Genomic DNA, 23,080 nt, shown 5'->3' with positions numbered 1-23,080 from the left:
CCCCAGATGGGTGCTACAGCCCTGCTGTGCCTGGCACAGGGGGGTAAAAAAGAGGGCAGGGATGAGTCTGGGGGATTTTCCTGCCTGTAGCAGCCCTTGGAATTCCATCAAACCCTCACTGCTGGTGCAAACCTGCCCAAAGACAGGGGTCTGGCGTAGGGTTAGGGGTAGAGATGCTGCTAGCAAAGCCTACCTGTGTTGTGTGTGGTGTCCACAAGAAACCTTTTTGGGGTATTTTCCCCCCAGACCAGAATGGTACACAGAGCCCCAAGTCCTCCAGGAGCATCCCCCCAGCTGTCCTGGGTGGTTTTGGGAAGACAAAGAGACTTTTTGGGGCCACCACCCTGTCAGCATTTGGCTAGCCACAGTACTTTCCCCTATTATCCAACCTCACCAGGTGAGATCGCATGCTGGAGGGGGGGACGTGCCATGCTGCTGCCATGGTCCTCCAGCACCTCACGCTCTCCCCTTCCAGCTCCTTGTATCCCAACAACATTGAGGTGGGATGTTGGGGTTGGGTTTTTTTTTTTTGCACCATCCTTTTCTTTTGGTACCAGCTCCCCTCCTCAGCTCCCTCCCCAACATTTCTTACAAAAATAAGATTGTGCTTATTTATAAAATAAGATTTTTTTTTTCCCCTCCTTTTTTTTTTTTTGTTGTGTGGTTTTTTTTTTTTTTTTTGGTTTAAGAAAAGTTTCCAGTTTAAAAAAAAAAACAAAACAGAAAAGAAAAAAAAGGTGATGTATCAAAATATGGCAAACCTTTGGCTGTCAATCACTTGACCTCTGGTTAAAAAAAATCTCAACTAGAAAGGCATTGTGCTGTGAATGTCACCTGCTGGAATGCTTCACCTTCAGCTGCCGACGGTCAGCATCACGCCTGGTCCCTTGAACACAATCAGAATTCCAGAGTGGGCTGGTCAGGGACTGAAGGGACCACTGCAAATCATCTCATCCAAACCCCCTGCTCAAGCAGGGTCACCCACAGCAAGTTGCCCAGGATCACAATGTCCGGCTGGGTTTGGAATCTCTCCAGAGGAGACTCCGCAACCTCTCTAGGCAGCCAGCTCCAGCACCCAGAAGTCACCCTGGAGTTCCCCAAGCCCAAACTGGGTTTTTTCTACCACGTCACCATCAATCTTTAGCAGAACTGTTCAAACTATAGGACATAGAGATGGAGGAGAAGCTTTGGTGAAACCCAGCGGAGCTCACACCGGGAAGAGCCACACTCACAGCACGGTTGCGTATGAAACCTTCTCCAAAGTCTTTCTCACCTTGGTGCTTAGACAAAACCAGGTTTGGTTTTAGGGTTCCTCGAAGAAGAGAGGCAGATTCTTTGTATGAAAGGGGTTTTAGAGCAGAAGTAAGATGTGAATGGGCCTATAAGATCCAAGACATATATAAACATACATACCTCGATATATTTATATATGTAACCTCTAGATACTCAAAGTTTGGGATGTGTTATTGCAATATCCTCACAGGTGACCTCCCAAGTGACCTCCTAGATGAGATCCTATGTTCTCTTCCCTTCTTCCCTTCTTTGCCTTCGTTCCTCTTGGGTGGCTGGTTGGGTTTTTGGCGGTGGTTTGTTTTTTGTTGTTTTGAGTTTGGGGTTTTTTTGGTTTTAGGCTTGGGTTTATGTTTTGTCTTCCCTCTAAAAAAGAAGGAAAGAAAACCCAAGCTGCAAAACAGCTCTGAGAGCTCTCAGCCACCTCGCTGGGACCACTCTGGCCTGACCTCTGGCACATGGTTTTGGAAGAACAACTGGGTTGATGTTCTGCTGCTGGTTGTGCCTTTCCTCCATGGGACATCATCCATGGCTGGAGATTCCCAACTGGTTATTGCTGAATCCTCCCTCCCTGTACTGGCCTTTAGGGTATTTACATTTCTTTGGCTTGACTTGGAACACAACAGTCTGGCACTTTTTCGGTTGCCACCAAGCTACCGGTGGAGCCACTGGTAGAGTGGAGGATGGGGGCAAGGAGGAGAAGAGGCCACCTTGCCATGAGGCAATGAGAAAACACCAGTTGGCTTCTGCCACCTCAAATGAGTTGGGCTTCTCCCAGCTGAAATAAGACAATTTGGCACAAACTCCAAAGGATGGACCGCTGGTGGGACTCTACCATGCCTGGAGGTCTCCATCCCACAATCCTCCAAGTGCAATGGTTTCCACAGCCTTGGTTGGCAGGGAGCTGCGTGGGGTGGGGGGAAAGGCAGTGATGATAGCCCCCAGTGCAGGGCAAGGAGCCTCAGCCTCTCCACCAGGGGTGGGCAGCCAGTCCTGGCCCCACGGTGCTCAGACGACAAACTCGGGGACTTCATCGTGGGTGAGATCCAATGAGAAGTATTTGCTGGTTCTTTTGACAGGAAAGGTCTCCTGGATGTTGATGCACTGCTGGGCCAAGCAGCCATTGCAGTAGAGCCCTTCCTCCTCCAGCCCATGGGCACAACCAAAGGTGTAGCTCTGGGCTGTATCCTGGCAGAGGTTGGCCAGCTGTAAGAAGTCCTTCTGGTAGAGCCGAATGTCATCCAGGCTCAGGCTGTGCCGGTCCGTCGACGTCTTCGGCTTCCTGCACGTCGTCTGCACAAAGCAGAGAGGAGGATCAGGACTTGCCAGGGAGCCAGAGAGGACAGGGGAACCCAAAACCCCAGTGCCAGCAAGGCTCTGGGTCTCACCAGGGCTTTGGGTCTCCACCAGCACCACTTACCTGGGGTAAGGAGTCCGTACTCTGCCCTCGCAGCTTCACCACTGTCTCCGAGGAGCTGGAGGTGGAGGAGCTGATGTCTTTCACAATAAGCCCTGCATGGAGCAGAGAGGAAGAGGAGAGTGTGAAAGCTATTTCAAGGCTTCTCAGCTCACTTAGGATCCATGCTTGCTACTCTTGGGGTTTGTCATTGTTTTGGGGTGAAAGGAAACCTCAGCTTGATGGGGTGCCTTCAGCTCAACAGCTCCATTGCAACCAGCTTTACCTCCAAAGCAACCTGAATTTGCACCAAAATGGCATCATCAGGGAGCACAGCACCCCAGAGACCTCCCAGTAGCTCCCAATATGGCGCTGGAAATGATCGCAACTCTGGGTGTAGGCAGAGCTCTGGAGAAGCCAGGCTCACATGTGTGATAACAGCACCCATGCTCATGGGAACAAGCAAAGGGTTGTAATGACAATGAGAGCTGGGGACAACAATTGAGAACATCACCAAGATTATGTCCATCACCCATGGGCAGCTCCTACCGTCATCTCCTGCTGGTATCTCCAAATAACCCTTGGGCACACTTGGGCACACAGGGTGGCTACATGGAGCATGTGACCTTCTTTTAGCAAAGGGGGTTGGACTGGATGATCTCCAGAGGTCCCTTCCAACCCCCACCCTGCTGAGATTCTGTGATCAATCCTGCTCCGAGTAAAACCTTCACTTTCCCTGGGCAACTCCTTCTTTTCACAGCTTCACCAAACGGATCCCATCTTCCCTTCAGCTCACTGGGAGAACAGCTTTTCCCAGCATCCCAGACGGTCACCTTGGGCTGATTTCACTCTACTGAACACCAAAGGTGTGACCTGCACTGGGGAACACCTTACCTGAGTGCCCGTTGAACTTGCGTGACAGCAGCATGTCCTCTGTGATGTAGACGCACATGTCGGGGCTCACCTCCATCTCACCAGCCTGTTCCAGCTCCCGGGGGTCATCCACCAGCATCTCGATTTCTGCAGGCAAGGAGGAGGTGGGATGAGTCCCAGATGGGCACCTTCAGAGCGCTCTCCACCCCCAGTGACCTTGTGAGACCCAAAGCTCATGCCCAGCTGGTGTCTCACCATCATCCTGAGAGTCCTCCTCTAGCCGGTCCTTCCCACCGCTCTCCACCCCAGAGGTGTGGGAGCTGCCATGGCTGGTCATGGAGCTGCAAGTCTTCAGCTTGCGGTGGACACCGGGGCCTGAGAAGCCATCTTCTGGCCCCACCTCCCTGGGCTTGGGGTCGGTCTCAATGCCCGAGGTGTGGGAGCTGCTGTGGCTGGCGGTGGAGTGCCGTGAGAGGCGCTTGTGCCGGATGCTGCCGGCGCTGCTGCCGCTGGCCCGCGACCGCTTCTCCAGCTGCTCCATGTCCAGGTCCAGGGTGTCGCTGATGTATGACTCACGGTACTGCTTCTTCTCTGCAAGGCCGGCAACAACCTGCACCTCAGCCCTTCAGGGTGCCATGGCCACCACCCCAAAACCAGGGCCACCCAGGAGCATTGTCACCCGAGCCCAGGAAGGTGGCATGTTGGAATCCAGCCCTGTCCTAGAGCCCTTTGGGGATGGTGAGGTGGGGAGCCTCAAACTTGCTGTGCTCTGTGCTGTGCTAGCCCTCCAAAGGAGGAGGAGGATGAAGAGGAAGATGATGATGAGGAAGAAAGGGGGGAGGAAAAACAGGAGGTAGAAGAAGATGAAAGACCAGGACAAGGAAAAAGAGGAGGAAGAAGATGATGAGGAGGAGAAAGAAGGGGAGAAGGAAAAACAGGAGGTGGAAGAAGAAGAAAGGAGGAAGAAGAGGAAGATGTGAAAGAGGACAAGAAGGAGGACTATAATGAGACAGAAGAAGAGGAAGGAGTATGAAAAAGAAGAGGAAAAAAGAGAAGGAGGAAGGTGATGAGGAGAAGCAGAGGAGGATGCAGAGGAGTATGAAGCAAAGGAAGGAAAAGAATAAGAGGAACAGACATATCTTTTGCATGCATGAGGCCTTTTAGAGAGACAGTGCACTGGGAGCACTCCTTTGAGGCACTAGGAAGAACTGGACCATCAGGGACCACAGTGGGGCTTGTGCCCAGCCCTAAGCAGCTGTGAGGGGCCTCTTAGCACCAGCCCAGCCAGCAGAGGGTATGCAGGTCGAGTAGGGCCAGGGTGCACCAATGCATGGCCAACTGGGACATGAGGACAGCCACTGACACACTCCCAAGCCACAGGGCAGGAGCAAGGACCAGGTGCTTGCAGAGGCAGAAAAGCTGGGAGGGAGCCCAGCACTGGTGGGGTTTGTGTCCTTGGCTGGGGGCAGAGGGACACCTCCCCTCGTGGGGGGGCCCAGGGACACCTACCCTCATTCTCCTCCAGCTTGCGGACCTGGCGCAGGATGGGCTGCAGGTTCATGTAGAGCCGGTGGCTGCTGCTGAGCAGCTGCAGGAGGTGGCGGGAGCGCAGCGGGCAGCCTGTGTAGTAGATGAGCTTCCTAGCTGAGGGCAACCCATCTGGCAGGATCTCAAACTTCTTGCCCTGTGTGGGACAGGAGGGACATCAGCTGAGAGAGAAAAATACCCTAATTCCCACCCAGTCCTGCAGCAGCCCACCCATTAAACCCTCAGCTGGCAACCACCTGGCTTGAGGTCTATGCAGCACCAGCCCATGCCCAAATCATAGAGTCACTGAATGGTTTGGGTTGGAAGGGACCTTTTAAAGTCACCTACTCAAAGCCCCCTGCAGTCAGCAGGGACATCTGCAACTAGTGAAGGTTGCTCACAGCCCCAAACAACCTGACCTGCAATGGGTAGATGAGGAATCTACCACCTCCCTGGACAACCTGGGACAGTGTCTCACCACCCTCAATGCAAAAAATGTCTTCTTTCTCTGCAGTCTGAATCTCCCTCTTTTAGTTTAAACCATCACTCCTTGTCCTGTCACAACAGGCCCTGACCAAAAGTCTGTCCCCAGCTTTCTGATCAGCCCCTTCAAGCACTCAAAGACCATCAGAAGTTCTCCCTGAAGCCTTCTCTTCTCCAGGCTGAACAACCCCAACTCTCTCAGCCTGGCCTCACAGCAGAGGGCTTCCAGCCCTCCCCATCATTGCTGTGGCCTCCTCTATCCCTGCTCCAACAGGTCCATGTCTCTCCTGTGCTGAGGATTGGAGCTGACCTCAGCACTGCAGGTAAGGTCTCAGCAGAGCAGAGGGGCAGAATCCCCTCCCTCCAACTACTGCCCATGCTGCTGGGGATCAGCTCAGAACAGAGCTGGCTCTGAGCACACAATGCTGGCTCATGTCTAGCTCTTCATCCACCAGTGCCTCCAAATCCTTCTCTTCAGCACTGCTGTCCATTCTTTCATCCCCAGCCCATGCTGACTCTGGGGTCTGCCTTGACCCAGGTGCAGGACTTTGAGCCCAGGAGTGACATGGGCAGAGATGCTCTGCCTAGGGATGGTGGCACTTACCACGAACACCAGCTTCCCCACATTAGTCCAGGGGAAGTCATAGAGCAGCTGCTTTTCTTCATCCAAGTTCTGCAAAAGGAGAAGGGACAAACCTAGCTGAAGACAATAGCAGAGGGCAGGGAGCTGAATCCTCCCCCTCGTTCAGCTACCTACCTGGAAGATCTGGATGCCCCGTGTGGTCAGCCCCAGTGTCAGTGAGGCTTCCACCTCCCTTTTGTCCTAAGGGGGGAAAAATCAGATGGTTTTAAGCACACAGTTTGCAGCATGAAGTGGATAAACCTGGCCTCCAGACCAAGTATCCTCCTGCAGTCACCTCATCTCCCATGGATCAGCAATAGCCACATGTGGCAGTTGCCATCTTAATCATTTAGGTCAGAATAGACCCTTAAGATCATCAAGTACAGCTGGTTAATTAGTGATGCACACAACACCCAATCATGTGCACTGATATGGATGTTTCATTTTCAGTCACCCATCACCCCTTCACTGGCCAGAAACTGGAATCATAGAATCATGGTCCCTAAACTGGCAAAGTATAGATTTGAAGGGTGGACAACCTGCTAGATAAGGAATTAGCAGGGTGTCCTCAGAGAGTTGTAATCAATGGCTCAGTGTCCAATTGCAGACCAGTGACAAGTGGTGTCCCTCAGGGATCGGTACTGGGAACATGGACAGTGAGACTGAGTGAACCCTCAGCAAGTGAGGGGATGACACCAAGCTGTGTGGTCTGCTGGAGGGAAGGGAGGCCATCCAGAGGGACTTGGATAGGCTGGAGAGGTGAGCCCAAGCCAACCTCATGCAGTTCAACAAGGCCAAGTGCAAGGTCCCACACCTGGATCAGGGCAATCCCAAGTGCAAATACAGGCTGGGCAAGGAGTGTCTAGAGAGCAGTCTAGAGGATAAGGACTTGGGGGTGCCAGTTGATGACAAACTCAACATGAGCCAGCAATGGTCACTTGTGGCCCAGAAAGCCAACGGTGTCCTGGGCTGCATTAAACCAACTGTGACCAGCAGGAGGAGAGAGGTGATTCTGCCCCTCTGCTCTGCACCTGTGAGACCACACCTGGAGTACTGCATCCAGTTCCAGCATCCCCAGCATAAGAGGGACATTGAACTGCTCAAGTAGGTCCAGAAGAGGGCCACAAAGATGAGCAGAGTGCTGGAGCACCTCCCCTATGGGCACAGGTGCGGAGAGAGGTGGGGAGAGTTGGGGCTGCTTGGCCTTCAGAGTAGAAGACTCTGGGGAGACCTTACAGCAGCCCTCTTGTACCTGAGGAGAGCCAGGGAGGGACTTCTCACAAGTAGTGACAGGACAAGAAGGAATGGATTGAAGCTGGAGGAGGGGATATTTAGACTGGATGTCAGGAAGAAATTCTTTACAGTGAGGGTGGTGAGACACTGGAACAGGTTGCTGGGGGAGGTTGTGAATGTCCCCTCCCTGGAAGTGTTCAAGGCCAGGTTGGACAAGGCCTTGAGCAACCTGGTCTAGTGGAAGGTGACCCTACCCATGGCAGGGGAGTTGGAACTAGGCAATCTTTAAGGTTCCTTCAAACCCAAACCATTCTATGAATCTAAGAATTTATGAATCATAGAATGTTAGGGGCTGGAAGGGACTTCTAGAGATCTAGTCCAACCCTCCTGCCAAAGCAGGACGACCTAGAGGAACATATCCAGATGGGTTTTGAATGTCTCCAGAGAAGGAGACTCCACAACCTCTCTGGGTAGCCTGGCAGTTTAACCTCAGACACCTTGGAAGGACCTTAAAAACCAGAGCTGTGGTACTTTTATGCTTGAGGTGGTAGATTCATAGAATAGCAGGTTGGAAGGGACCTCAAATATCATCTAGTCCAACCTTTCGAGGTAAGATGTCCCATCTCTGCAACCATCCCTAGAACCAGGTCAGGTTGTTTGGGGTACTGAGCAACCTGCTCTAGTTGTTGATGTCTCTGTTGACTGCAGCAGGGTTGGACTAGATGACCTTTAAAGGTCCTTTCCAACCCAAACCATGCTGATTCTATGATCTCCCTGTCTCTGGGAGCAAAGCCTTGCCCTCAAGACTCCTCTCCTCTAGACAAAACCAAACACAGCTTTTCCCAAAATACCTTCAAAATTGCTTGGCAGTTGCTCCATCCAATAAAACCCATCCCTGAATCCCATGTCCAGCTTGAGCTGGTGGCCAAGGCTCACCTTGTACAACCTGTAGTAGTGCACAGCCACATCGTCCAGCCGGACAGCCTCCTTGATGTACTTGAGATGAGCTTCAGAGGCTGTCAGGGCAAACTGATCCTTGTGCATGTTTGGGACATGCTTCAGGATGTAGTCCTTGCCCCTCTTAGCAACAACCTGTTTGGAGGAGAAGAGAAGCTCATCCAAGGCTGCTGTTCCACGCTCACCCATGGCTGGCCACCACCCTCGGTGCTCCTGGGCAGCCACAACTTTCAGAGAAAAGGGAACCTGCAGCATTTTGGAGCTGGAACCTGAAGCTGGTGAAGGGTCTAGAGTGCAAGTCTTCTGAGGAGCAGCACAGCCATGCCATATGCAACCTCTCCCTACTCTACTCCTGTGCAAAGGGTTTGGGATGGCATTAGACTAGCACCCAACTCTGTCTGTTGATTGGAAGTGACCTGGGGCTGGCTGTCACCCCACGTCCTGCCTCATTTTCCCTTCAGGATATATCAAGAGCTGCCTACGGCCACTGCCAGCATGGAGAACAGCAGCTCCCAAAGGGCTACAAAGACCCAGGGGCTGCACATGACTATGTGGTGATGCCCTGATGGCACGTGGCAGGCAGGGAAGCCCCCAAGAACATCCCTGCAACACGCAGAGAAATCCCCAGCAGTGGTATGAGCTAATCCACTAGCCCTAACCCTCATTGCCTGCAGCTATTTGCAGCCCACAGTTGTCAAAGGCTATTAATAACTGGAACTAAACTGGGGATGGAGAGGCAGCAGGAACGGCGGCCACCCAGGAAGCCTCCGAGCAACCCAACATCCACAGCTTCATGGCGGTTCACCTGGGTTTAGAGCAGATGACCTCATCACACCATGCTTACCCAAGCCGGGAAATAAGCTTCGGGCTCGAAGTACTTCCCACAGTGCTTGTTGCGTTTGAAGTCCCCCAGGTCAGCTTGCAGGGCGAAGGCAGTGAGGAGGAAGTACGCCTCCTCGCGCAGCACACACTGCGAGTGCAGCACCTGCTTCCGGAGGTGCCAGTAGTAGTAGTAACGTGCGGTCCGGTCACTACAGGGAGCAGAGGAGAGAGCAGAGGAGGAATCAACAGGACACCCAACGAATCATAGAATTACAAATGGGTTTGGGCTGGAAAGGACCTTAAAGGTCATCTAGTTCCAACTGCCCTGCCATGGGCAGGGATGCCTTCCACTAGACCAGGTTGTTCAAGGCCTCATCCAGCCTAGCCTTGAACACCTCCAGGGAGAGGACCTTCACAACCTCCCCCAGCAACCTGTTCCAGTATCTCACCACCCTCACTGTAAAGAATTTTTTCCTAAGTGTCTAAATGTGCTCTCTTCCAGCTTCAATCTATTCCCTCTCATCCTATCACTACAAGCCCTTGTAAAAAGTCCCTTCCCAGCTTGCCTGTAGCCCCCTTCAGGTACTGGAAGGCTGCTATAAGGTTCCCTGAGAGCCCTCTCTTCTCCAAGCTGGACAGCCCTAACTTTCTCAGCCTGTCCCCACAGGGGAGGTGCTCCAGCCCTCTGATCATCTTCATGGCCTCCTCTGGACCTGCTCCAGCAGTCTGACATCTTTCTTGTGCTGGGGCACCACAAATGGACACCAGAACTCCTGGTGGGTCTCACGAGAGCAGAGCAGAGGGGCAGAATCACCTCTCTCCTCCTGCTGGTCACAGTTGTTTTGATGCAGCTCAGGACACAGTTGGCCTTCTGGGCTGCAAGTGACCATTGCTGGCTCATGTTGAGTTTGTCATCAAGTGGCACTCCCAAGTCCTCAGGGCCACTCCCAAGCAACTTCTCACCAAGCCTGGATTTGTGCTTAGGATTGCCACATCTATGACCAAGACCAGGGGCTGAGAGACAACTCACAGAATCATAGCATTTGCTTGGAAGAGATGGTAAAGATCACAGAGTCCAACCATGAATCTCCAGCACCTTCCCACCCTGGTAGGAAGCTCTTATGCAGCAAGCAGGGTTGGGTGCCAACAGGTTTTCTCTCTTCTCCTCAGTTCCCTGAAGCGGGAGCTCCGATTAAGTGGTGCAAAACTGCAGTCACTTTGCTGTGCTGAAATTTCCTCCCACAGCCACAACAATCCCCCTTAAAAGCATCCCCGTGATGCCACCATGTTCCCATGTACCCAAAAGCTTTAAAATCCTCTTTTCCCCAGAAACAAGACCTGGAGCTCTGCCATGGATTAAGCTGTGACAAACCACCTAAATATGATGTCCTCAGCTCCCCCAAGAAGGTTTTGTCATTGTTGGCTGGGAGCAGTGTTCCCACCTGCTCCTGGCACCCAACCACAAACAGCTCCAACAGAAGGAATAAACTTTGGGGCTGCATCCTACGGCAGCTTGCAGCATCCCACAGCATCACAAGTATGTGCACCCTCCCAGCCAGGGGCACCTTGGGGTGCTGCCCCAGTAAACTGCTCACCCCAGATGGGTGGCCACCATGGTGGGGAGGGGTGGGTGCACCCTTACCTGATCAACCTGCCGTTCTCCACATAGTACTGCACTCGGAAGTGGATGATCATTGGGGGCCCAAACTGGTCAATCCCCTGGAAGGGAGGAGATATTCAGGGCTTCTGTGGAGACCATGGCATTGCACCTTGGTCCCTTGGCTTGGCTTGCTCAGGGCCAGGTCCATCTTGGCCACTCCCTTGCCCCCCACTAGTTGAAAGCCACAAGGAAGAGTTCACTCACTAAGTGGTCCCATTTTTCGCCCCATTATGGTGAAACATGCATGGGATTTGGATTTAAGGAAGGAGATGGCTGAGTTAGAGACCCCCAGGGGCCTGCAGCCATCCACCACCACCCTCTTTCTCCCACCAATCCCCAGGCTGCCACCCACCATGCCTGTCTTGAGTGACAACTCAGCACCAGCACTGGAGCCTTCAGAAAAACCTCCATGGCACATTGCACTGAAATCACTGAAAGGTGCTGTGTGGCAAAAAAACCCAAACACTTGACTTTATAGGATCTTAAAATCACAGAATGGTTTGGGTTGGAAGGGATCTTCAAGGTCATCCAGTTCCAACTCTCCTGCCAGGGGCAAGGACATCTTCCACTAGAAGGGGTTGCTCAAAGCTCCATCCTGCCTGGCTTTAAACACTTCCAGGGATGGGGCATCCACAGCCTCTCTGAGCAACCTGTTCCAGCATCTCACCACCTTTCCTGCAAAGAATTTCTTCCTTACATCTAATCCCTTTCAGTTTGAAGCCATCACCACTTGTCCTATCACTACATCACCCTGTCAATGGGGTTCCATCCATTTTGCTTGCCCCCCACCCTGTCCCACACTCTGGAACAGCCCCGTGCCCCCTCCCGACCCCTGCTGTGTTCCCATGTCCTGGAAGTGACCTGCGATGGGGACAGAGGTGGCCTTACTGCCGTCAGCTCTCCATGCAAGACCTCACTGCTGACCTTGCTGGCCTCCTTCTTCCACTCCTTGGGGCAGTACTTGTAGAGTTTCTGGGCCAGGTCCATGTACACGTGCTCATTGTCTGGATGGGACAGAGGTGGTGGTCAGCACCCCCCCAGCATGTCCCCTGCATCCCTCCAAGCCTCCCCCAGCCCGTTGGTGTGTGGTGGGTCCATAACTCCCTCATCACCTAATGGGAGGCCATCAAAGGGCTGGGTAAATTTGCACCCACCTTTGGGCAAATACACACCCCCACCTTAGTGGCACCAGGCCTCACTGAGCCATGATGGTATCAGGCTAGCCCCCTTGTGACATAAGCTCTTGACTTACTCTGGATGACGCTGAGCCCAAAGAGGTGACAGTCCTTCAGCCTCAGGAGGTCACACACCTGCACCAGTAACTCGTGGCACAATATCTTCACCTGCAAAAACCACCCACATGTGGTCTGGGATGTGTCTATGACCATCCAAGCCAAACAGGTGGCACTAAACCCCTCATTGGGTCCCCGAGCACAACCAGAGTGGAATACGCTGGGTTTGGGGCTCACTTTTTTGTGGGATGACCATGGAAGTGCCTAAAAGCAAAGTCAGTACCAATTCTGGGGGCAGAAAGCAGAATATTGGTGGGTGGTGAATTAATGCCATCAAAAGTGGGGGAATTTCACATTCAATTCTACATCCAAATCAGAGCCAACCACCTCCTGGTTATCTGCTGGGGTACACAAGGCTGAACTGTCATCCACAGTGGATATGAGGAGGGAGGATGGGAGGAGGATGGAAGAAGGATGGAAGGAGGATGGAAGGAGGAAGGATCAGAGCTTGCAAATACAGCAGGGTGTGATGTTGGTGCTCAGGGGAGTTTCCCTGACTCCCTCACCTCACCACACTGCCTTACATTGATGATGATGTTGAGGGAGTCGTCGTTGGGGAGGAAGATGCAAACGCTGCGGCGGTCCTGCATGACTCTGTTGTTGTGGAAGGGCAGTTTGTTCATTGTGGTCCAGGCTTGGGGCTCAGGGTGGGCAGTGGGCACCTCACCGGTGGGCCGGGGTGGCCACAGTCCCCGCGGGTGCCATCCCTGTGGGCAAATGCAAGGTCCACAGATTCAGAATGGTTTGGGTTAGAAGAGACTTTACTAGCTCCAATCCTCCTGCCATGGGCAGGGGCACCTTCCACTGGACCAGGTTGCTCAAGGGCTCACCCAGTCTGTCCCTGAACACCTCCAGGGAGGGGGCATCCACGACATCCCTGAACTACTCATCACCAGAAGCTTGGTGTCTCCAGATGCCCCTCACCCCACATCGCGATGCTGGCGCCGCGGTTAGGGCAGCTGAGGATTGCAGCAGAGACCAAAAATCCTGACCCTGCAGTTTTATCCTTGTGGTTTGGGGGTTGGAAAAAAACTCAGGAAAGGTTTTTCCTGGCATAATTAAAGAAAATAAAAAGTATCTGCTGGGAACAAGCTGCGATGGAGCAGGAGGTTTTGTTGACAGCAGCAAAAAGGTGAGGGGCCAGTGCAGGGTCCCATGGTAGGGCCTTCCAGCATTATTTCCCCTCCACTTCTGGTTCTTTGTGGGGGTTAAATAAAACAATTCAAGGAGTAATAGGGATTTGCAGGTGGAAATTGTCGCCTCTTGCTATTTCCCATCCTCTAAAATCATAGAATTGTTTGGGTTGGAAAAGACACAGAATCACAGAATGGTAGGTGTTGGAAGGGACCTCTGGAGATCATCAAGTCCAACCCTCCTGTCAAGGCAGGTTCACGAAAAATCACACAGGAACATGTTCAGGTGAGTTTTGAATGTCTCCAGAGATGGCAACACCACCAGCTCTCTGGGCAGCCTGTCCAATGCTCCATCAGCCTTAAAATACAGTAGTTCTTCATCATACTTAGATGGACCTCCTTATGTTCAAATTTGTGGCCATTACCCCTTGTCCTGTCACTGGGCACCACTGAAAAAAGGCTGGTACCATCCTTCTGACACCCATCCTTTGAGTATTGATCACCATTTATGAGATCCCAACCTCAGTCTGCTCTTTGCCAGACTAAAAGGTCCCAATTCTCTCATTCTTTCCTCAGAAGAGAGATGTTCCTGTCTCATCTCCTTTCTAGCCTTTTGTACCCTGTCCAGCAACTCCTTGTCCTTTTTGAACCAGACAGTCCAGAAATGGACACAATACTCCAGATATGGCCTCACCAGGGCGGAGTGGATGGGGACAAAAACCTCCCTTGACCTCCCACAACCTCTAAGATCAAGCCCAACCATTAACCCAACACCACCATGACCATCAAACCACCTTGTCCTGAAGTGAGTGCCAAGTCTACAATATCCATACCAGGGTTGAGCTCCTAGCACTCTCTCCAGGCAATTCTCATTTTCAAAGGTCAGCATTCCCTAAGCACTTTTTACTCCATGACTATCCCTAAGGACAGAAACGCACACCACACACTCTTTAAATGCTAAACTAGGTCACCCCTTTTCCAAACCCACTGAGAACCATAGTAGTGTCTCCCTCTTCACCAAATATTTGCTTTGGTCTACATCAAACTGCCTTTGGCTCCCAGAAGGGTTTCACTTCACAGAATCACAGTAGACACTGTGGTTGGAAGGGACCTCCAAAGGTCATCTAGTCCAGCCCCAACGCAGACTTGTATGGCAGGGGAAAAAAGCACCCAGAGCTGACAATGTGTTAGGCAGCTACTGATGTTCTGCAGGAGCTGGGGAGCCCAGAGGTGATGCTCCCTCACCTCACCACTCCAGGCTGACACTACTGAGGACCTGTGCAGATGTGCAGCATGGCCATGCACTCTATCCATGCATCACAGTGATGCATTGTGGCTATGCATTGCACCCATGCACTGATGCCATGCATGGCACCCGTGCAGCATAGAATCATAGACTCACAGGATGGTTTGGGTTGGAAGGGACCTTCAAGATCTAGTTCCAATCCCCCTGCCATGAGCAGGGACACCTTATGCTCAACCAGGTTGCTCAAAGCCTCATCCAACCTGGCCTTGAACACCTCCTGGTGGGGGGGCATCACCAGTTCCAGGGTCTCACCACCCTCACCATGGTGTGGTGTGACTTTTTACAAGGCTGTGTAGTGACAGGACAAGGAGCAATGGGTTGGACCTGGAAGAGGGGAGATTTGGACTGGATGTTAGGAAGAAATTCTTTACAGTGAGGATGTTGAGACACGGGAACAGGCTGCCCAGGGAGGTTGTGAATGCCCCCTGCATGGAGGTGTTCAAGGCTAGGCTGGATGAGGCCTTGAGCAACCTGGTCTAGTGGAAGGTGTCCCTGCCTATGGCAGGGGTGTTGGAACTAGATGATCTTTAATGTCCCTTCCAAACCAAACCTTTCCATGATCTGTACATCATGGCTGTGCTCTGTGGCCATGCACTGCATCCATGGATTGCATCCATGCACCACGGCCATGTGTTGCAGCCATGCATCATGGCCATGGATTGTACCCAGTGTGGCATCCAGACATCGTGGCCATGCATCATTGCCACTACACTGGTGCATTGCAGCCAGACATTGCAGCCATGCACCACAGCTGTGCCCGGACAGGACTGATCCCAACCAGGAGCAAACGGAGCAGAAGCCAGGTTAATTTCAAGGTTCATTAAAAATCACAGTGGTGAACAAAATGGGGCTGAAGGCATTTGGCAACGTCCCCACCCCGGCTGGGTGCCCAGCAGCTCTCATGCACCCATGTGGGGCTGGGCATGAAGAGACTTGTGTCAGCTGTGGCAGGGAGAGTGAAAAGCAGTCATGTCCTGGGGCACCTTCCAGCACCCTCCACACCCTGCTCCCACCCAAAGTTCTCCTGCAGCCTCATTGAGGTGCACCAGAACATCTTCCCACCACAGCCCTCTAGGCTACAGCCAGCTCAGAATCATAGAATCTTAGGATCACAGAATGGTTTGGGCTGAAGTCATCTAGTCCAAACCCCCCTGCAGTCAGCAAGGACATCTGCAACTGGAGCAGGTTGCTCACAGCCCCAGCCAACCTCAGCTGCAATGGTTTCACGGCTGGGACATCTACTACCTCTGGGCAACCTGGGACAGGGTTTCACCACTCACAGTGCAAAACATTTCTTCCTTCTCTCCAGTCTGACTCCTTATTTTAGTTTAAACCATCACCCCTTGTCCTGTCGCTGAAAGGCCATCAGAAGGTCTCCCTGAAGCCTTGTCTTCTCCAGGCTGAACAACCCAAACACTCACTGTCCTCACAGCAGGGGACTTCCAGCCCTCTAACCATTGTTGTGGCCTCCTCTGGCCCCACTCCAACAGGTCAATGTCTCTCCTGTGCTGAGACTTTTCAAAACCCACCTGGATGCCTTCCTGTGCAGCCTACCCTAGGTGATCCTGCTTCAGCAGGGGGGTTGGACTCGATGATCTCTGGAGATGCCTTCCAGCTCACAATATTCTGTGATTCTGTGACTCCAGAGCTGGCCCCAGCACTGCAGGTGGAGTCTCAGCAGAGTGCGGCAGAGGGGCAGAATCCCCTCCCTCCACCTGCTACCCACGCTGCTGAGGATCAGTGCAGGACATGGCTGGGTCTGGGCTGCAAGCACACAGTGCCAGCTCATGTCCAGTTTTTCACCCACCAGCACCCCCAAGTCCTTCTCCACAGGGCTCTCTCCACCCTTTCATCCCCAGCCCATGTTGATACTGGCGTTAGCCCTGACCCAGGTGCTGGATCTTGCACTTGGCCTTGTTGAACCTCATGATGTTCCCACAGGCCCAGCTTTCAATCCTTTCCAGGTCCTCTGAATGGATTCTGTTCCTCAGGGGTGTAGACAACACCACTCAGCTTGGTGTCATCTGCAAACTTTCTGACGTGCCTCAATGACTATCTAGGACATTCATGAAGACATTAAACAGCACTGGCTCCAGTACAGACCCCTGAGGGACACTAATTGTCACCCACCTCCATCTGGACATCTAGCCATTGACCTCTACCCTCTGGATGTGATCATCCAACCAATTCCTCATCCACCAAACAGCCCACCATCAAATCCAGAACTACACCCACAAACACAAACAACCCTTGATTTCTTTTCCCATCACCAGGAGGTTAATCTCCACCACCAGCTCCACACACTCCAGAGCACTCCTATCATGGGAACAAGCCTAGAGCAGCCAGTTGGGAATAGGCTCCTCCTCTACCACAGCTGCTGTACCAAGCCTCCTTGCAGGAGGATCCCCAAGGAAAACAACTTCTTAAGAACACTTGGAAATTAACCCAAGTCTTCAAGGTGCTGGCAAAGCTCCCGATGTCACACCTTGCTGCCTCCAAACCACCTGTAAAACCCAGGCAGAGGCAGGACACTGGGCCTCACCATGAAGCTCAGGTGTCCCTCAGGAGAGCTTCCCCATGGCTCTTGGCATCCCATGGCTGCTTGTCCCCACATCACTCAATGTATTTTCTCCTCCTCCTGCAGCCTAAATTGGCCCCTGACCATCAGGGATTAAAACACATGAGCTGGCATCATGTGGTTTGGTGGACAGCGCTGTGAAGCCAAAGAAAACATCTCCAGCTCTGCAGGACCCTACCTCTGAGAGCAACCACAACACTGGAGACAAAAAATACCATATATTTTGGTGTCTATGGAAAAAAAGCTCCAGTTTCGGCTGCTGAATGCAAACAACTCATCAGACAACTCAATAGGGCACCAAAGGGGTGGCCACAGGGCAGCACAGAGGTGGACAATGGATTTGTGGGACCTCCCTCAGTTCCAGGAGTTCCCTCCGGGGCCCTTGCAGCTGGAGCCACAGCAGATTTAGCAAGCAGGCACAAAAAAAGCCTTTTCCAGGGTGAGTTGCCTCCAGCAGCCCCAGCCAGATGCAGGCAAATTCTTTCCAAGCATCTGCTGCTCATTCCTACAATGTCAGCTTTGATTCGCCGGGACCCTGTGTCGGTGCCCTCACCACCATGAGGCATGGACGTGCCCAGATCCAAGTCAGAGAGAGCCTGGATTGCTGGGAAAACCCACCCTGGAATGCTGTGCTAGGGTAAGAGGTGACACAGGTCACCTCACAGCTCAAGTGGGAATGTCCTCCTCAGGCATTTTGGTGAGGGGTTTTCCATCTGGAGAGCTGTAGAAAACACTGGAAATGAGAACTCCAGCATGGATCAGCCTCAGTAGCACTGGGAGTTCCATGTATTCCAGCTGTGTTTTCCCTGCTCTAGGAATAAAAGCCTCCAAACTCCACAGGGATATGCTGCAAAATGCCTTGTTAACTACTTTACTCTGGTCAGACCCCATCTGGAGTACTGCATCCAGTTCTGGTGCCCCCAGCATAAGAGGGACATCAAACTGTTGGAGTGGGTCCAGAGGAGGCCACCAAGATGATCAGAGGGCAGGAGCAGCTGCCCTGTGGGCACAGGCTTTGAGAGTCAGAGCTGTTCATCCTCTCCAGGGAAACCTTATAGCAGTCATCCAGTACCTGAAGGGGGCTACAAGGAGGGTGGGGAAGGACTGTTGAGAAGGGCTTGTAGTGACAGGATGAGGGGCAATGGATTGAAGCTGGAAGAGAGGAAACTTAGACAGGATGTTAGGAAGAAATTCTTTAAAGTGAGGGTGGTGAGACACTGGAACAGGCTGCCCAGGGAGGTTGTGGATGCGCCCTGCCTGGAGGTGTTCAAAGCCGGGTTGGATGAGGCCTTGAGCAACCTGGTCTAGTGGAAGGTGTCCCAGCAAGGGGGTTGGAACTAGATGATCTTTAAGATCCCATCCAAACTAAACCATTCTATGATTCCAGCACTATGTAGAGAAAAGTCCTCAGTCCTCCTGGTTTCCAGCCCAGGCTGTGGGAATACCATCTCCCTGCCTCATACCAACACTATGGGATAAAGCCCAGTAAAGAAAACATCAGGCAGCAGAAGCTGCCCACTTGGAAATGCAGCTGGAGCCGGCGCTGCTGACTCTGCAGGGATTTATCCAGCACTGGGGCTTGCAGATGCAGCCCAGGGCAGGCAAAGCCTGGGTCTGGTTCAGATGGAGGTGCTGGAGAGACCTGCCAGGCTCTCACAGGGAATTTGGATGCAATTCCAGGTCTAACATCAATTAAACTTGCTGGCTGAGGTGTGGTTTCCTTCCAAAGATGCATGTGAAGCAAGGCTGGTTTGCAATGGGCAGTGTTTCTTCAGCCCTTCACGTAATTAATTACCTTCAAAAGTGGTTGAGGCTCCATACCCAAACCAGGTTTGTATGCCCATGGTAGCCACCAGACCATCACAATGCTGACTATTTAACCTAGCCATGATCTCCAGCCCCCAGTCAGATCTAGCCCATTTATCCATAGTCATTGAAAGGGTTGGAAGGAACCTTTAAAGATCATCTATTCCAACCCCCTTGCAGTCAGCAAGGATGTCTGCAACTAGAGCAGACTAGGGCCCCAAACAACCTGACCTGCAATGGTTCCAAGGATGGGGCATCCATCACCTCTCTGAGCAACCCGGGACAGGGTCTCACTACCCTCAGCATCAGAAATTTCTTTCTTCTCTCTAGTTTGAATCTCCCTCCTCTAGTTCAAAGCCATCACCCCTTGTCCTATCACAACAGGTCCTCCTCAAAACTCTGTCTCTGTCTTTCTCCTCAGCTTCTTTAAGCATTGAAAGGCCACCAGATGGTCACCCTCGAGCCTTCTCTTCTCCAGGCTGAACAACCCCAACTCTCTCAGCCTGGCCTCACAGCAGAGGGCTTCCAGCCCTCCCATCATTGTTGTGGCCTCCTCTGGCCCTGCTTCAACAGGTCTATGTCTCTTGCATGCTGAGGACTCCAGAGGTGGCCCCAGAGCTGCAGGTGGCATCTCAGCAGAGCAGAGGGGCAGAATCCCCTCCTTTGACCTGTTTGCAACTCCCAAGCTCATCCCCTCCTTGCCAAACCACCATTTTTGTAACAGTTCTGCCACGTCAGACATCTAACCCATCTCCAGGCTTTTTTTCCAGCTCTCTCAGCCACAACAGGCAGGAGAGAAGGGGTTCAGCACAGGACCCACACGTAGGCACCGGCTGTCCTGCAGCGAGAGGCTCCAGCATGAGGTGGGAAGATGAATTCACAGGGCAGGAATTTCTTGTTTTTGAAGAGTTTAAGAGTTGGGTTTACCCCACATCACAGGCTGCAGGTATGCATGAGCTGTTCTTACAAGTTTTCAGGTCCTCACTTAATGCACCTTCTACCAACCCAAACCCCAGATTAATTCCTGCTTGCGGTTACCCTGTAATTAAAATCGTCTCCAATTCTTCATGAACTCAACAGTTTCCTCCTAATGAAGAGAGGCAGATGAAAGGGACCTTCACTGGGAAAAAGAACTCCGTTATAAATATTACATTACTTCATCCACCACAAAAGCTATTTAGATGCTGGAAACTCAGCCTGGGCAGCCGGGGGCCAGCCCCACCAGCACCCCCTGAGCGCTGGAGGTGTCCAAAAAAGCTCTGCAAGGAAGGTCCCCCCAGGAGCTCGCTCGTCTTCCACCCCTGCAACACTCCTCCTCTCCTTCCTCCTCCTTCCTTCTTCGGCTTTGGCTGTGGCAATGGGACGACAGCAATGGCTGGAGCGCATGCTGCGGACACCCAGGGACGGACAAGCCAAGAGCGTCATCCCAAAAATGGGATCCCAAAAGTGTTGCAGCCAGTGCTGGGGTAAGTGCCACAGGACATCCCATCAGGGCACGGGGGAACATGGGTCACACCTCAGGAGTGCAAGAAACCTCTCCTCCCATCCACCCTCTTGCCAGCTGAATCCAGCCTGGAAGCCTCGGAGCAGAGCTATCCCAGGCCTCTTCATTCCTCTTCCCTTCTGCACACTAAAACATAAATAAAGCGTCCCAGGCTCCACCGAGGCTCACACAGAAATGGATTTTGCTGACACAGGCTCCAGTGAGGGAGGGAGGGACGGCGCCTGCGCTTCCTTTTCCCTCTGCTGCTGCTCAGCCAGCCCCTTCCATCTTATTTCCTACCGGAAAACTTCGCCCCAAGTCTTTGGGATTGGAGCAGTATCTGCTAAGAGCATTCCAATTGCATCAAGGCTGGGGTGGAGTAGGGATCAGGACACTCCAGCTTCCCAGTCCAGCTCTGGATTCTGTCCCCTCCTCTGCATTCCCGAGGGTTTCAGGAACCATACCCCAGCATCATTAGCAACAAGTCCAAGCTCAGGAACCAGTCTTAAGGATGCACACAGACACAAAGCCCACAGAGTGGGCAGGCTGCAGCCCACGCTTGCCTCTGTAAATCCCTTGGGATTTGGCCTGGCTGTGGGATCCCTGAACCACAAAGCATCCATAAAGGGCCAGCGTAACAATCATGCATCCCCACGGCGCAGCAAGCACAGCCCCAGATTCCAAACCATAGACCTCCCCCTTGAACAAACCCCTCCAAGATGCTCCAGCCCTGGGCAAATCCTTCCTTTCCAGGGGGCAAGCACTTTTTAGGGAGCCCCATTCCTAGCACCCCACTTCTGGGCCAGAGTCCTCTGTGTGGGACAGCATCCAAACCCATCCTCACTCCGGAGAACATGGAGAGGACAAAACAAAAAGGGATGCAAACAGCCAAGAGCCCAAAACACAGCTCCGTTTTATGCCAAACGGCACATAACCGTGTCTGGAACATCCCAAGTCCTCTCTGCTCCCGCAGCACCCTTGCCTCCAGCTCTGACAAACCAAAGTCAAACCAAGTTACTCTCTTTTTTTTTTTTTTTTTTTTTTTAATCCTGGAGATTAAAATGAAATTAAATCCAGGGGATTTGTCTTTCCCCGGCAGCGCTGCTCTCTGGCTCTTCAGCTGGGAGAGCTCCTCAACCACACCACAACCTCCCTTGCCCAGCAGCAATGGGGAGAAGCTTTTATTTGGCACGAAAAACGACCAAACCCTGCTTTTTAGAGAAGATAAAACCCCTAAAAATAAAAGGGAGAAAACTCCACGAAGGAGCAGGCGGATATTTTACCCACCGCCATCGCCGTGCCCTCCATCTGGAGCCCAAGGGCTGCTTCTGTTGTGCTTTTTTGTTTTTGGTGGGGTTTTTTTTTAGCAGGAGGGAGCTGACATCATCTGAATTTGAAATTCACATTTATTTTTACATCTGGTCTGAATTAATCTCTCTCTTTTTTTTTTTCCCAGCGTCCTGCCTTTCATGTAATGGAATAATTGCTAACAGACTCTGGGTTTAAAGAGCCTGACTAAAATCCAGCTTTAAAAAGGCAAACCCCTTACCAAACGATAGTAAAACACACACCCCCCGCCCAGTACCTACAACCAAACCCCAGTATGCCTGTGGGACTGGGAGCTTGAGACCAAACAATGTTGCTTTCAAGCAAAAAAGAGCTCAAATTGATGCCAGTTCCTATCCCAGGAATCGGTGAGCTCCATGGAAAAACACCGACACAAACCAGGCTGCGCAGCAAAGCTGCCCGTGCTCAGCTCCATCAGAAGCCTCTCCAGAAAAACTCCGGCTTTTCAGAAGGAGAAAACAACCTCATCGACAAAAATGCATCAGTGTGGGCTAAAAAAAGCTGAGGAGGGACCATAAAATGACAGGAAAGGTGGTGGGAGGCTGGTGGGATGGGCACTGCCTCACTCCCACGTGCCAGTCAAAGGACACGGGAACACCAAGTGTGGGCCTGGAAAAGCTCAGCTCCATCCTGGGACAGCTCAGCCCCCGTAGGCATGGTGGAAGTTAAAGCTCAGCTGAAGAGCTTCATGAGTTTATCCTTCCCACTTCCAGAACCTTGTAGGGATTTGCATTCCCAGTGGGAAACATGGAGAAGACCGTAAGTGGTGCTACCAGGTACCAGCCAGCACCTCGAGCCATGGCACCACTATGAGTGTCCATGGGTGCCCATGGACAATGGGGTCCCACAGGTGACTGTAACCCAGAAACAGGAGGGTCTACGGATGAGAGGACCCATGGGTGACAGGATCAACAGCCAAATGGGATCTAGGGATGAGGGATCCCATGGGCAAGCACAAAGCACAGCCAAGAGGATCACAGGCTGGGGGACAAACAGATGGTGGCACTCATGGGTGAGGGATCCCATAGGCAAGTGCAACTCATGGGCAAGGTGCTCCATGGGTGAATGTCATCTATGGAAAAAAGGTCTCACAGACAAAAAGGTCCCAGGGGTGAGTGTGGGGACTTACATCAGTAAGGGGACTTACTGATGAGTGTGACCCAGGGGCATGGTGTCCATGGGTGAAGGGATGCATGGGAGACTGACTCAGAGGCAAGGAGATCCATGGGTACAACCCACGGGCGAGTGTGACCAAGGGGCAAAGGGATCCAT

General features: G+C 52.4%; 1 protein-coding gene across 3 annotated transcripts in view; it reads right to left on the bottom strand.

Annotated features, from left to right (window-relative positions):
- Window positions 1-1,111: 1,111 nt before the first annotated feature.
- Window positions 1,112-23,080, bottom strand: part of FRMD6 (FERM domain containing 6) — a 46,944-nt gene continuing 24,975 nt past the window's right edge. For 2 of the 3 annotated variants that reach the window (XM_054161653.1, XM_054161654.1), the window contains 13 exons: window positions 12,680-12,862; window positions 12,116-12,206; window positions 11,725-11,867; window positions 10,846-10,922; window positions 9,226-9,412; window positions 8,361-8,516; window positions 6,327-6,392; window positions 6,174-6,242; window positions 5,069-5,243; window positions 3,815-4,150; window positions 3,581-3,706; window positions 2,711-2,802; window positions 1,112-2,583 (listed from right to left, as the gene is read on the bottom strand). In XM_054161653.1, the coding sequence (XP_054017628.1) occupies window positions 2,299-2,583; window positions 2,711-2,802; window positions 3,581-3,706; window positions 3,815-4,150; window positions 5,069-5,243; window positions 6,174-6,242; window positions 6,327-6,392; window positions 8,361-8,516; window positions 9,226-9,412; window positions 10,846-10,922; window positions 11,725-11,867; window positions 12,116-12,206; window positions 12,680-12,778 (1,902 nt within the window). In that variant the 5' untranslated portion in view covers window positions 12,779-12,862 and the 3' untranslated portion in view covers window positions 1,112-2,298. The remainder of the gene's footprint in view (window positions 2,584-2,710; window positions 2,803-3,580; window positions 3,707-3,814; window positions 4,151-5,068; window positions 5,244-6,173; window positions 6,243-6,326; window positions 6,393-8,360; window positions 8,517-9,225; window positions 9,413-10,845; window positions 10,923-11,724; window positions 11,868-12,115; window positions 12,207-12,679; window positions 12,863-23,080) is intronic. The other variant, XM_009899514.2, reaches the window with a different exon arrangement.

The sequence above is a fragment of the Dryobates pubescens genome, chromosome 5 (genome assembly GCF_014839835.1).
Source record: "Dryobates pubescens isolate bDryPub1 chromosome 5, bDryPub1.pri, whole genome shotgun sequence".
NCBI classification, from domain to species: Eukaryota; Metazoa; Chordata; class Aves; order Piciformes; family Picidae; genus Dryobates; species Dryobates pubescens.
Note: the sequence above shows the minus strand (reverse complement) of the source record. Positions and strands in the feature narration are given on the sequence as shown.